The sequence below is a fragment of the Oncorhynchus mykiss genome, chromosome 3, assembly GCF_057628025.1.
Source record: "Oncorhynchus mykiss isolate SJ-2025 chromosome 3, ASM5762802v1, whole genome shotgun sequence".
Classification (NCBI taxonomy): Eukaryota; Metazoa; Chordata; class Actinopteri; order Salmoniformes; family Salmonidae; genus Oncorhynchus; species Oncorhynchus mykiss.
The window spans coordinates 17,479,437-17,494,239 of record NC_143024.1 but is presented as its reverse complement, the minus strand read 5'-3'; the positions used below and the strand labels follow the sequence as shown (position 1 = coordinate 17,494,239).

General features: G+C 45.8%; 1 protein-coding gene across 3 annotated transcripts; it reads right to left on the bottom strand.

The window, feature by feature from the left end:
* Nucleotides 1-3,901: 3,901 nt before the first annotated feature.
* LOC110535685 (pyruvate dehydrogenase [acetyl-transferring]-phosphatase 1, mitochondrial) lies at nucleotides 3,902-14,280 on the bottom strand. Of its 3 annotated transcripts, none has more exons than XM_090222955.1 (9): nucleotides 14,189-14,280; nucleotides 11,933-12,261; nucleotides 9,613-9,780; nucleotides 9,321-9,532; nucleotides 9,072-9,153; nucleotides 8,856-8,950; nucleotides 8,569-8,737; nucleotides 6,179-6,397; nucleotides 3,902-5,976 (listed from the first exon to the last, which is right to left on the bottom strand). In XM_090222955.1, the coding sequence occupies exons 2-9, from the start codon at nucleotides 12,179-12,181 to the stop codon at nucleotides 5,596-5,598; spliced, it is 1,575 nt and encodes a 524-aa protein (XP_090079081.1). In that variant the 5' UTR covers nucleotides 12,182-12,261; nucleotides 14,189-14,280; the 3' UTR covers nucleotides 3,902-5,595. The 3 variants fall into 3 exon arrangements, with proteins under 3 accessions (XP_090079081.1, XP_090079092.1, XP_090079103.1); XM_090222966.1 differs by having other exon boundaries at nucleotides 14,232-14,271; XM_090222977.1 differs by lacking the exons at nucleotides 11,933-12,261; nucleotides 14,189-14,280 and adding an exon at nucleotides 9,875-9,925.
* Between the last annotated feature and the right edge of the window lie 523 nt (nucleotides 14,281-14,803).

Genomic DNA, 14,803 nt, shown 5'->3' with positions numbered 1-14,803 from the left:
TCATGACGATGCATAGAACAACCAGCAAGATGTATATTATCCATGTCCTTAACACATAACATCACAGTCCAATAACACCAGCATAAACATGTAACACTGTCCAATAACACCACCATAAACATGTAACACTGTCCAATAACACCACCATAAACATGTAACACCACAGTCCAATAACACCAGCATAAACATGTAACACTGTCCAATAACACCAGCATAAACATGTAACACTGTCCAATAACACCAGCATAAACATGTAACACTGTCCAATAACACCAGCATAAACATGTAACACTGTCCAATAACACCAGCATAAACATGTAACACCACAGTCCAATAACACCACCATAAACATGTAACACTGTCCAATAACACCACCATAAACATGTAACACTGTCCAATAACACCACCATAAACATGTAACACCACAGTCCAATAACACCACCATAAACATGTAACACTGTCCAATAACACCACCATAAACATGTAACACCACAGTCCAATAACACCACCATAAACATGTAACACTGTCCAATAACACCACCATAAACATGTAACACTGTCCAATAACACCAGCATAAACATGTAACACTGTCCAATAACACCACCATAAACATGTAACACCACAGTCCAATAACACCACCATAAACATGTAACACTGTCCAATAACACCACCATAAACATGTAACACCACAGTCCAATAACACCACCATAAACATGTAACACTGTCCAATAACACCACCATAAACATGTAACACTGTCCAATAACACCACCATAAACATGTAACACTGTCCAATAACACCAGCATAAACATGTAACACTGTCCAATAACACCAGCATAAACATGTAACACTGTCCAATAACACCACAGTCCAATAACACCACCATAAACATGTAACACCACAGTCCAATAACACCACCATAAACATGTAACACTGTCCAATAACACCACCATAAACATGTAACACTGTCCAATAACACCACCATAAACATGTAACACCACAGTCCAATAACACCAGCATAAACATGTAACACTGTCCAATAACACCAGCATAAACATGTAACACCACAGTCCAATAACACCACCATAAACATGTAACACTGTCCAATAACACCACCATAAACATGTAACACTGTCCAATAACACCAGCATAAACATGTAACACTGTCCAATAACACCAGCATAAACATGTAACACTGTCCAATAACACCAGCATAAACATGTAACACCACAGTCCAATAACACCACCATAAACATGTAACACCACAGTCCAATAACACCACCATAAACATGTAACACTGTCCAATAACACCACCATAAACATGTAACACTGTCCAATAACACCACCATAAACATGTAACACTGTCCAATAACACCAGCATAAACATGTAACACCACAGTCCAATAACACCACCATAAACATGTAACACCACAGTCCAATAACACCACCATAAACATGTAACACTGTCCAATAACACCACCATAAACATGTAACACTGTCCAATAACACCAGCATAAACATGTAACACCACAGTCCAATAACACCACCATAAACATGTAACACTGTCCAATAACACCAACATAAACATGTAACACCACAGTCCAATAACACCAGCATAAACATGTAACACCACAGTCCAATAACACCACCATAAACATGTAACACTGTCCAATAACACCAACATAAACATGTAACACCACAGTCCAATAACACCACCATAAACATGTAACACTGTCCAATAACACCAGCATAAACATGTAACACCACAGTCCAATAACACCAGCATAAACATGTAACACCACAGTCCAATAACACCACCATAAACATGTAACACCACAGTCCAATAACACCAGCATAAACATGTAACACCACAGTCCAATAACACCACCATAAACATGTAACACCACAGTCCAATAACACCAGCATAAACATGTAACACTGTCCAATAACACCAGCATAAACATGTAACACTGTCCAATAACACCACCATAAACATGTAACACTGTCCAATAACACCACCATAAACATGTAACACCACAGTCCAATAACACCACCATAAACATGTAACACTGTCCAATAACACCACCATAAACATGTAACACCACAGTCCAATAACACCAACATAAACATGTAACACCACAGTCCAATAACACCACCATAAACATGTAACACCACAGTCCAATAACACCAGCATAAACATGTAACACTGTCCAATAACACCACCATAAACATGTAACACCACAGTCCAATAACACCAACATAAACATGTAACACCACAGTCCAATAACACCACCATAAACATGTAACACCACAGTCCAATAACACCAGCATAAACATGTAACACTGTCCAATAACACCAGCATAAACATGTAACACCACAGTCCAATAACACCAGCATAAACATGTAACACCACAGTCCAATAACACCACCATAAACATGTAACACCACAGTCCAATAACACCACCATAAACATGTAACACCACAGTCCAATAACACCAGCATAAACATGTAACACTGTCCAATAACACCACCATAAACATGTAACACCACAGTCCAATAACACCACCATAAACATGTAACACCACAGTCCAATAACACCAACATAAACATGTAACACCACAGTCCAATAACACCAGCATAAACATGTAACACTGTCCAATAACACCACCATAAACATGTAACACTGTCCAATAACACCAGCATAAACATGTAACACTGTCCAATAACACCAGCATAAACATGTAACACTGTCCAATAACACCACCATAAACATGTAACACCACAGTCCAATAACACCAACATAAACATGTAACACTGTCCAATAACACCAGCATAAACATGTAACACCACAGTCCAATAACACCACCATAAACATGTAACACTGTCCAATAACACCACCATAAACATGTAACACCACAGTCCAATAACACCACCATAAACATGTAACACCACAGTCCAATAACACCACCATAAACATGTAACACCACAGTCCAATAACACCACCATAAACATGTAACACCACAGTCCAATAACACCACCATAAACATGTAACACCACAGTCCAATAACACCAACATAAACATGTAACACCACAGTCCAATAACACCAGCATAAACATGTAACACACACAAACTAAATACACATATTCCCACTATCAAAACAAGTCTATACACCCAAACGCATAGATTGGTAACTAAGGACAGAAAAACCTAGGAGAATAACAGTCCTGCCTAGAGGTCACTGAATCAAATAAATTAAACAAGTGTGCATGCGGACGTCTCAGTCATATTTCTGTGTAAGGGATCTTCCAATAAGGTTCAATAACTACTAGCGCCATCTAGTGACTGACAATGGACATGTCTGAGTTACTACTCCGCAGAATGAGTGCAGAGTGTGAACATAATATGAACCAGACTGGTTACATTACATGGACCTTGCTATACAAGTAGCCAAGAAAAGCACCACTGATTACTGATTCAACTACACAAACTAGAAGATAACTCCGTTTCAGGCAGACAGGGACACAGATTACACCTACTCCAGAGCTACAAAGCAATAGGGGGTTGTTGTTGGGGAGAGTGCGGAGCGAGAGGGTGAGCTGTACTCTGTACTGCCTTGGTCACTGTTGCCGACGTGTGACTAGGAGAATCTGTCAGAGAAATTACCATGACCTGAACACACACAAATACACACCAGTGTAACTTGACACCTCGCTGGCTGACCTCTGGAATGGACTCAGTCTGCCTTGACCTTCTGAGAGCACCGCGGGCACACAGTCCGGTCTGACCACATTCCGGGGGTGTGGCAGGAGAGAGTTAAAGACAGAGGCACTGCAGAACAGCACAACCAGGCAGCAATACGTACAGACAGGCAGAACAAAATCTAACATGTGTAGTAGCCATTGTGTGTAGTCAGTGTTTTATTAAGTTTCCAAATACAAAAAAACTTTAGTCTCAAGCCCAAACAGGTAAAGACACTGTACATACATACATACCTGTCACATCTCATATAATTGTGGATAAATACCTGCGACATATTAAAAGTTGCATAAATAACCTTGAAGTATTCAGCCAGCGTACAAAACAGAGCCACCTTCAGCTTTACATTCTCTCCTCTCCTAAATATACACCACCATGAGATATACATATGATGCACACCCTTCATCTGACCTATACAAGCCTAGAAGCACACCACAGTTAGTGTCCTGCCAACAGTGACTAAGTCTGTCTCTGTTTTAGTCACTCCTGGAGGTCTGGCATGAACATGACAGGAGATGGTTACAGTTCAATTCCTAATTCCATGGTTACCTCAGACAGAGATCTGACACCAGGCTAGCAATGATTCACTGTTAAAAACTAAAAAGTTAACTTTCTAAAAACATTTTTGATAGAATACACACCACGTAAGCATGATGACGTTAGTATACCATCTCCCCCCGTATGAGAGTATAATTGCCAAAAAACACGAGAGGTTCAACCACTATGTTCCTTTGAAACATGTATACTCTGCAACCCTAAAACAATAAACATCTGATCACACACCCCTCTCTCTCTCCTCTACAGAATACCACCACTCCTTCAGTCTGCTGTAGAATCTCTCAGACACACTCAGCGCATAACACACCTGATTCCTGTGGGTGAGTAGTTGTGATAGAGGTGTTAGTGCTGGATCTAAAGCCTGCACACTACGTAGCTCTACTGGTTCCTATCTTAGTGACGCCGTCTGTCTCAGAGCAATAACATCTGCTTTATAGACACAGGCAGTTATTCCTCTCGAAGGTTGACAAAATAGTCAATGTTTTAAATCAGATTAAAAACATTTTAAATAAACATTATTCAAAATATAAGATAACAAGAAGTGTGCCTGGGAGCTCTTGGCTGTCCATCTGTAACAAGTATAAAGGACACTGATCCATCCAATGACAGAACACAGACAGACAGAGCCCAACTATGTAACAGCAGAGCCATGCGGTAGAGCCAGGATGGAGGCCAGTTGCAGCTCTAGAGCAAGACAGATGCTGCAACTGCACAGCACACAATCTGTGATATGAAATAGGGAGGGATGTTTGTAGAGGAGTAGACAGGCCAGATTGAACAAACACAAAGGCTGCCACTGTATCATTACCTCAATGCTCAGACAACATAGTTATAAAGCAGCAAACTCTTTAGGCACAAATGAAAGTGTCCTATGGGCAGAGACTGTGACAGAGCAGAGAAGCAGAATGCTGCAGGGAGGTTGATCAAATATCCTTTAAAAAGCTTCATACACACACAAGACTCAGAAAAGAGCCAACTTGTGATCAGTATCAGCAAGCATTTCAACAATCCACATGACCAGGACTGTGTGCTCACATGTGCACATACTGTACACGCACCTCTTCAATAACAATCCTAAAATAAGGAGTCTGAAGGTTGGCAGTCCTCCCTCTGCAGGGTTAGTCCATTAACAGTATGTTTTGTGTGTGTTTGGTAAAATAAAGATGAGACGTTAACCATGTGTCTGTAGCAAGACCCAGTCCTCACTGGACCTGTTTATCCTCCTAGAAAGTCAACTTCCTGTTCATGTCCACGTTCCCCTCTGATAGGCTGAGCTGGCTCAGGACTCCCCCCCTTGGCGCTGGTGTCCAACCACGTGGGGGTTGAACTGTGTGATGATGATGGTGATGTCATCGCGGTACATGCGGGCCAGTTCCTCAGGCAGAGACAGCATCTTGGACAGCGTCTCGTGGTCCACTGCTCCAAACTCATTGTTGCCCACCGCGTGGCGAATCAGGTGGGTGGCAGCGTTCTGGTCCTGGAACGCCAAGGAGGCACGGGCCTTCCTCTCAGCCAGCAGCCCCTGCATCTGTCCCAGGGTGACATGGTAACCCCCCACGGTGAGGGGCTGGCGCTGGTGGACCCCCGTTAGATACTCCCCTACGATCCGGACCACCTCCTGTCGATGGAGCGTCTCCCACAGCCCGTCTGTACCCAGCACCTACAGGAGGAGGGACAAAGACCTGTAGTTAACTAAAGGAAACTTCTAACTACATAACTTCAGATATAGGTTTGTTTTAATGGAGCACAATGCATGTTTCTGTTCAAGAAAAGACAACAAAGCCTTATCAATCAATCAATCAATCAATCAATGAAATCATGAATTGGTCAATCAGTCAATTGACCAATCCTTTGTCTCTCACCAGGAAGCGGTCCTGAGGTCGGAGGCGGTGGTGTGTGATCTCAGGCTCGGCCGTGAGGTAGGGAGGGGTGTGGTAATTGGGGGGGATGAACTTGGTGTGTTCGTTGTCATGGAGCTGGTCTGGTCCTGACTCCAACACACCTCGCTGCAAGTCAATGCTCCACTTGAACTTCACATCTCCAAACGCACGGAACGGCATCAGCAGGCCCAACAACCGGTCCTGGCAGAGGGAGAGAAAGAGATAGAGGATATATGTTGGTTTTTACTTTATGTTTAACTGACCTGCTGTGCCACCGTTCTCTCTGTATGTATAACGGTACTGACCTGCTGTGCCACTGTTCTCTCTGTATGTATAACGGTACTGACCTGCTGTGCCACCGTTCTCTCTGTATGTATAACGGTACTAACCTGCTGTGCCACTGTTCTCTCTGTATGTATAACGGTACTGACCTGCTGTGCCACTGTTCTCTCTAGATGTGTAACGGTACTGACCTGCTGTGCCACTGTTCTCTCTAGATGTGTAACGGTACTGACCTGCTGTGCCACCGTTCTCTCTAGATGTGTAACGGTACTGACCTGCTGTGCCACTGTTCTCTCTGTATGTATAACGGTACTAACCTGCTGTGCCACTGTTCTCTCTGTATGTATAACGGTACTAACCTGCTGTGCCACTGTTCTCTCTGTATGTATAACGGTACTAACCTGCTGTGCCACTGTTCTCTCTGTATGTATAACGGTACTAACCTGCTGTGCCACCGTTCTCTCTGTATGTATAACGGTACTAACCTGCTGTGCCACTGTTCTCTCTAGATGTGTAATGGTACTGACCTGCTGTGCCACCGTTCTCTCTAGATGTGTAACGGTACTAACCTGCTGTGCCACCGTTCTCTCTAGATGAGTAACGGTACTGACCTGCTGTGCCACCGTTCTCTCTAGATGTGTAACGGTACTGACCTGCTGTGCCACCGTTCTCTCTGTATGTATAACGGTACTGACCTGCTGTGCCACCGTTCTCTCTGTATGTGTAACGGTACTAACCTGCTGTGCCACCGTTCTCTCTGTATGTGTAATGGTACTGACCTGCTGTGCCACCGTTCTCTCTGTATGTGTAACGGTACTGACCTGCTGTGCCACCGTTCTCTCTGTATGTGTAACGGTACTAACCTGCTGTGCCACCGTTCTCTCTGTATGTTTAATGGTACTGACCTGCTGTGCCACTGTTCTCTCTGTATGTGTAACGGTACTAACCTGCTGTGCCACCGTTCTCTCTGTATGTGTAACGGTACTGACCTGCTGTGCCACCGTTCTCTCTGTATGTGTAATGGTACTGACCTGCTGTGCCACTGTTCTCTCTGTATGTGTAATGGTACTGACCTGCTGTGCCACTGTTCTCTCTAGATGAGTAACGGTACTGACATGCTGTGCCACCGTTCTCTCTGTATGTGTAACGGTACTGACCTGCTGTACCACCGTTCTCTCTATGTATAACGGTACTGACCTGCTGTGCCACTGTTCTCTCTGTATGTGTAACGGTACTGACCTGCTGTGCCACTGTTCTCTCTGTATGTATAACGGTACTGACCTGCTGTGCCACTGTTCTCTCTGGATGTGTAACGGTACTGACCTGCTGTGCCACCGTTCTCTCTGTATGTGTAACGGTACTAACCTGCTGTGCCACCGTTCTCTCTGTATGTATAACGGTACTAACCTGCTGTGCCACTGTTCTCTCTAGATGTGTAACGGTACTGACCTGCTGTGCCACCGTTCTCTCTGTATGTGTAACGGTACTGACCTGCTGTGCCACCGTTCTCTCTAGATGTGTAACGGTACTGAACTGCTGTGCCACCGTTCTCTCTGTATGTGTAACGGTACTGACCTGCTGTGCCACCGTTCTCTCTAGATGTGTAATGGTACTGACCTGCTGTGCCACCATTCTCTCTGTATGTGTAACGGTACTGACCTGCTGTGCCACTGTTCTCTCTAGATGTGTAATGGTACTGACCTGCTGTGCCACTGTTCTCTCTAGATGAGTAACGGTACTAACCTGCTGTGCCACCGTTCTCTCTAGATGTATAACGGTACTGACCTGCTGTGCCACCATTCTCTCTAGATGTGTAACGGTACTGACCTGCTGTGCCACTGTTCTCTCTAGATGTGTAACGGTACTGACCTGCTGTGCCACCGTTCGCTCTAGATGTGTAATGGTACTGACCTGCTGTGCCACTGTTCTCTCTAGATGTGTAATGGTACTGACCTGCTGTGCCACTGTTCTCTCTAGATGTGTAACGGTACTGACCTGCTGTGTCACCGTTCGCTCTAGATGTATAACGGTACTGACCTGCTGTGCCACCGTTCTCTCTAGATGTGTAAAGGACCTGTCTGAGTACTGACCTGTCGTACGACAGTCTTCTTCTCAGAGGGGGGGTGCTCCCCCTGGATGCGGGCCACCTCGTTCTCATTCTGGGCGTTGTGGTCGTTGGAGAGCGTGTGAGCGCTGAACGAGCCGTCCTCCTCCTGGACCCCCAGCACCGCCCGGCCGTCGCCCGTGTTCGCTACATACCTACACAACCACAGTCAGAGGATTCAGACACTCAGTCAGAGCAGACAGATGGAGACCAGACAGTACATATGGGAGCCAACAGAGAGAGATATCTGTGGCTGTGGACCAGAGTACGTACAGGTCGGATCCATCGATGTGAGCTACGCAGGCAGTCGCTCCAGAGAAGGCCACTCTCAGAACCCAGTAGTGGAGGAAGGAATTGGCGTCTCCCACCTGGACAACACAACATAGGGATCAGCACTATACATTTCTACCCAGGGCTGGATACTATGGTAACACAGAGACATCGATGGACAGAGGATAGAAGTCAAGGGGATAGAACACAGTCTCTCACCTGAGCCTCCAGAGACAGGTCACTGTCCAGTCTCTTAAAGGCACTCAGCAACGCCTCTCTGGGCCCTAGGCTCTCCCCTGGACTGGGAACACAAACACATACAATCAACTCCAACAAATGACCCATTACTGATGCATCCTTATTACCCCATGCCTGTTGAGGTCTATGACTTGCTCTGTGCGTGTGTGTGTGTGTACCTGCTGAGGTCTATGAGTTCCTGTGTGTGTGTGTGTGTGTGTGTGTGTGTACCTGCTGAGGTCTATGAGTTCCTGCCAGTAGGTTCTGAGGCTGTTGAAGTACATAGTCTGTGCCTCCCTGGTGAAGTAGTCGTTGGGGTGTTTGTGCCACTGCAGGATGGGGCTGAGGGGTCTGCCTGCCTCTACTGCAGCCTCCAGCTCACACAGGGTCTCATGGGGCATCAAGGACATGGCTACGTAGTAGAACAACCTCTCACTCAGCGCCTGAGAAACAGACAGGTAGATGTTTTACTGCACATTAAAACTAACTCGCAGATTATACACAATGACAGCAGAAACTTTACCTGTGCACAGGCACAGCCCGCATGGCCGTCGAACACTCCCAGCAGCATCCCCCGCGTCTGCAGACAGGTGGCAGCGCTGCGCCGGTCCTCGATGGGTGCGTTGGCAGGCAGCTGGTTACTGTCGAACCCCATCACCGACGACACATTCTTACCATCAAACTCTGGAACCTAGAACCAAAGCACACACTCATATTCTTATGGTCTCAGCGCAATCGTGAAGCTGTACTCGTTGTGTGTAAATGTGTGTATCAACCGCACCTACCTTGAAGCTGTACTCGTTGTGTGTAAATGTGTGCATCAACCGCCCCTACCTTGAAGCTGTACTCGTTGTGTGTAAATGTGTGCATCAACCGCCCCTACCTTGAAGCTGTACTCGTTGTGTGTAAATGTGTGCATCAACCGCCCCTACCTTGAAGCTGTACTCATTGTGTGTAAATGTGTGCATCAACCGCCCCTACCTTGAAGCTGTACTCGTTGTGTGTAAATGTGTGCATCAACCGCCCCTACCTTGAAGCTGTACTCATTGTGTGTAAATGTGTGCATCAACCGCCCCTACCTTGAAGCTGTACTCGTTGTGTGTAAATGTGTGTATTGTCCGCCCCTACCTTGAAGCTGTACTCATTGTGTGTAAATGTGTGCATCAACCGCCCCTACCTTGAAGCTGTACTCATTGTGTGTAAATGTGTGTATCGACCGCCCCTACCTTGAAGCTGTACTCGTTGTGTGTAAATGTGTGCATCAACCGCCCCTACCTTGAAGCTGTACTCATTGTGTGTAAATGTGTGTATTGTCCGCCCCTACCTTGAAGCTGTACTCATTGTGTGTAAATGTGTGTATTGTCCGCCCCTACCTTGAAGCTGTACTCATTGTGTGTAAATGTGTGTATTGTCCGCCCCTACCTTGAAGCTGTACTCATTGTGTGTAAATGTGTGTATTGTCCGCCCCTACCTTGAAGCTGTACTCGTTGTGTGTAAATGTGTGCATCAACCGCCCCTACCTTGAAGCTGTACTCGTTGTGTGTAAATGTGTGCATCAACCGCCCCTACCTTGAAGCTGTACTCATTGTGTGTAAATGTGTGTATCGACCGCCCCTACCTTGAAGCTGTACTCGTTGTGTGTAAATGTGTGTATTGTCCGCCCCTACCTTGAAGCTGTACTCATTGTGTGTAAATGTGTGCATCAACCGCCCCTACCTTGAAGCTGTACTCGTTGTGTGCAAATGTGTGTATCAACCGCCCCTACCTTGAAGCTGTACTCATTGTGTGTAAATGTGTGTATCGACCGCCCCTACCTTGAAGCTGTACTCATTGTGTGTAAATGTGTGCATCAACCGCCCCTACCTTGAAGCTGTACTCATTGTGTGTAAATGTGTGCATCGTCCGCCCCTACCTTGAAGCTGTACTCGTTGTGTGTAAATGTGTGCATCAACCGCCCCTACCTTGAAGCTGTACTCATTGTGTGTAAATGTGTGCATCGTCCGCCCCTACCTTGAAGCTGTACTCGTTGTGTGTAAATGTGTGTATCGACCGCCCCTACCTTGAAGCTGTACTCGTTGTGTGTAAATGTGTGTATTGTCCGCCCCTACCTTGAAGCTGTACTCGTTGTGTGTAAATGTGTGTATCGAACTCCCCTACCTTGAAGCTGTACTCGTTGTGTGTAAATGTGTGTATTGTCCGCCCCTACCTTGAAGCTGTACTCGTTGTGTGTAAATGTGTGCATCGTCCGCCCCTACCTTGAAGCTGTACTCATTGTGTGTAAATGTGTGCATCAACCTCCCCTACCTTGAAGCTGTACTCGTTGTGTGTAAATGTGTGTATCAACCGCCCCTACCTTGAAGCTGTACTCATTGTGTGTAAATGTGTGCATCAACCGCCCCTACCTTGAAGCTGTACTCGTTGTGTGTAAATGTGTGTATTGTCCGCCCCTACCTTGAAGCTGTACTCATTGTGTGTAAATGTGTGTATCGACCGCCCCTACCTTGAAGCTGTACTCGTTGTGTGTAAATGTGTGTATTGTCCGCCCCTACCTTGAAGCTGTACTCATTGTGTGTAAATGTGTGTATCGACCGCCCCTACCTTGAAGCTGTACTCGTTGTGTGTAAATGTGTGTATCGACCGCCCCTACCTTGAAGCTGTACTCGTTGTGTGTAAATGTGTGCATCAACCGCCCCTACCTTGAAGCTGTACTCATTGTGTGTAAATGTGTGTATCGAACTCCCCTACCTTGAAGCTGTACTCGTTGTGTGTAAATGTGTGCATCAACCGCCCCTACCTTGAAGCTGTACTCGTTGTGTGTAAATGTGTGTATCGAACTCCCCTACCTTGAAGCTGTACTCGTTGGCCTTGAGGATTGAGTTGACCTGTGGGGGGGTGAGATTGTAGCTGTGGAGGTCAGGGCTCCTCCTATAGCCACGCACGGGCATGGCTGTCGGCCATATGGGGTGGGGCTGCGACGAGGTGGGCCGGTGGGAGGTGGGGCAGCAGGGGAGCTGGCGTTGGCATGGGAACAGGGAGGAACCCCAGAGCTTCGCTCGAGGGAAGCCTCGGAACAGCTGTGATGTCACGGGCATGGTGGCTCGGTCTGGGCACACACACTCTCAGCACCGCCACACACAGACACTCTCTCAGAGCACCACCAACACTCCTACACCTACGGTAGACACCAGGAACTGTGAGCTATTGGCAAAAATGCAGCTTGTATCATCTGTATCATTCAGTCAACACAACCACAGCTGACTATGGCATTTTGATTGTGTACACACCTCTCATTCAGTCAGTGTACATAAATTACTGACATGTAGTAACAGAGCTCTCGACAAAGGTACCATTACAGACCAATACAAACAAAAGTGACATGCAAATAACATAACGGATCAAGACAAGCAGTTCTATCTTCCAACTGTATTTATTTTGATTGTGTGGTGAATAAGGGAGCTGGAACCAGTGACCTTGCTACAAGGAAACCTCCTGTGCAATAAAGGTCTGAGCCTCTTGGCAGAGGCTTTATTATGCTTTGAGGCAGGTTGCACTCCAACAATGGAACACTGCATTCCAGTACTAGCGGACTAGTGTGACAGACTGGCACTAGGTTGCCAAGCTGTGTTGCGCCATAAAAGAGCCTTGCCCCTCTTCAGCAGTGGTTCTCAAACCTCTCCCCAGACTTTTCACAATTTAGATCTAGCTCTAAACTAGCTCACCTGATTCACCTACACAAAGGCTTGATGATTAGTTGAAAAGTTGAATCAGGTGTGCTAGTTCTGGAATAGATCAAATACATGGAATGGCTTGAGGTCCCAAGGACAGGTTTGAGACCCAGTGTGCTACAGGGGTCGGCCACGGCTAGTCGTCTTCCAGGCTTTGTTGCTCCATGAAATAACCTTGCCCCTCTACAGGGGTCAGCCACCGCTAGTCGTCTTCCAGGCTTTGTTGCTCTATGAAAGAACCTTGCCCCTCTACAGGGGTCAGCCACCGCTAGTTGCCTGACAGACTATATATAGTCCTGTGAAGCGGGTCTGACATTTGCTCACTGAAAACCCAATCTTGTCCTACTGAACTAGATTCTCTCTAACGGCATAGGCTATCCCTCTCTCTGCCCTTTCCGCCTCCTAGATTAGGACCCCAGGGAGAGGAACTACTGTTATTGTAACAGCTAATGGGGATCCTAATAAAACATGAACAAATACAATAATTATACTATAATTAAAGGGGCAATCAGCAGTTGCTAAATTAATGATATGGACCCATAGATTCTTGAAGAATATAACTTAGAAAGCCTCGATCTTAGTTCAACTGACACACTCCATCAGAACCCAAATAAAAGCTTGTTAACCTTCAATGTTTGTAAACAAAGTAAATGTAAACAAACATTATAAAGCCTCAAAACATGGTTAAAACTATTATTTTGATATCAGGGACGGTCAGTCCTTTCATCCATAGCTCTGTCTATGAATTTGAGAGTAGATACATTTCTCCAGTCCTATCCCTCCGCTTTTTACCTAAACAGTGGCCGCGATTTCGCTGTCTGATTTACGCTTTAATCTAGCTATTTGTAGCGAAAGGGCAATGCGTGCAGCTGCTTTTGTCGGTCGAAAGAGACCCAGGCACGGCTGAACTACACGGAACCACCCGGTACTAGTTGAAATACCGCTCAAACCTCCAGTCTATAACCTGTGACCACGGCCTATCCCTGGCTAGGCCTGACTGCTACAGATTTGTCATATTGATTACAGTACAGTTCAGAGTCAGTTTTCTTTGTACTTAAATTAAATCGATATCAATATCTACATAGTTCCCAATAGCGAATAATCCCAAATACAAGCATAATTAAAGCCAGCACATTGTTACGTATTAATTTGATGGGCCGACAAAGTCTACTCTACTGCTGGGTAGTAACGTTGGCTAGCGATGATCTAGCTATGCGTCACCGCAAACCAGTTTAAAACACCACTCCTCCTTCAGTCCTTGTACATTATGGTCACGGTAACAAAGCTCACAACATATAACAGAAGTTAGTTATCAATTCATTAACCCATACTGCACAAAAGTAACATGCCAAACACATTTATCTTGCCACTGACCGTATTCTCAGAATTTACTATTTCGTTTTCCTACGCTACCCACCCTCCTGCATCTTTCTCCAGCACACAACATACTAAACGCTGATTGGCTCACCTCTCTGACAGATCTGACTGGCTTGTTAACCCTTTGCACGCTGCTGGGGGTGTGTGACATACTTTCAAGCACCAAAATGATGTCTAGATCTCTATTCATCATGAACTATTTGCAAAATAACACCAAGTGTAGTAAAGGAACAGGTGAACGGAACCTGCTGGCTGCAGCTCCAACTGGCTGCAGGCTCCAACTGGCTGCAGGCTCCTACTGGCTGCAGGCTCCTACTGGCTGCAGGCTCCTACTGGCTGCAGGCTCCTACTGGCTCCAGGCTCCTACTGGCCCCAGGCTCCTACTGGCCCCGGAGCAGAGCTGGGCCTACTCTCTTATCTAGTTTTATAGCACCATAATAAGGTCATCACACTTCAGCAGAAGAGATGTTTCCTGGCAAGTTAGGTTAGTAAATGATGATGCCACTAAAGCAGCCAATAGCTAATGTGTGGATGGTTTTAAGTACCACAATCCTTCTCTCATCTACCTTCACCTCCCATCTTTTCTCTCCATCTACAGGGCCAATAACAGAG

Excerpts from the sequence above, each read along its gene's own strand:
- LOC110535685 (XM_090222955.1), bottom strand. The coding sequence starts at position 12,181 with ATGCCCGTGACATCACAGCTGTTCCGAGGCTTCCCTCGAGCGAAGCTC. Across the intron at positions 9,154-9,320 it reads GAACTCATAGACCTCAGCAG|TCCAGGGGAGAGCCTAGGGC; the intron begins GTACACACACAC and ends TTGTGTTCCCAG. Across the intron at positions 5,977-6,178 it reads GACCTCAGGACCGCTTCCTG|GTGCTGGGTACAGACGGGCT; the intron begins GTGAGAGACAAA and ends CTCCTCCTGTAG.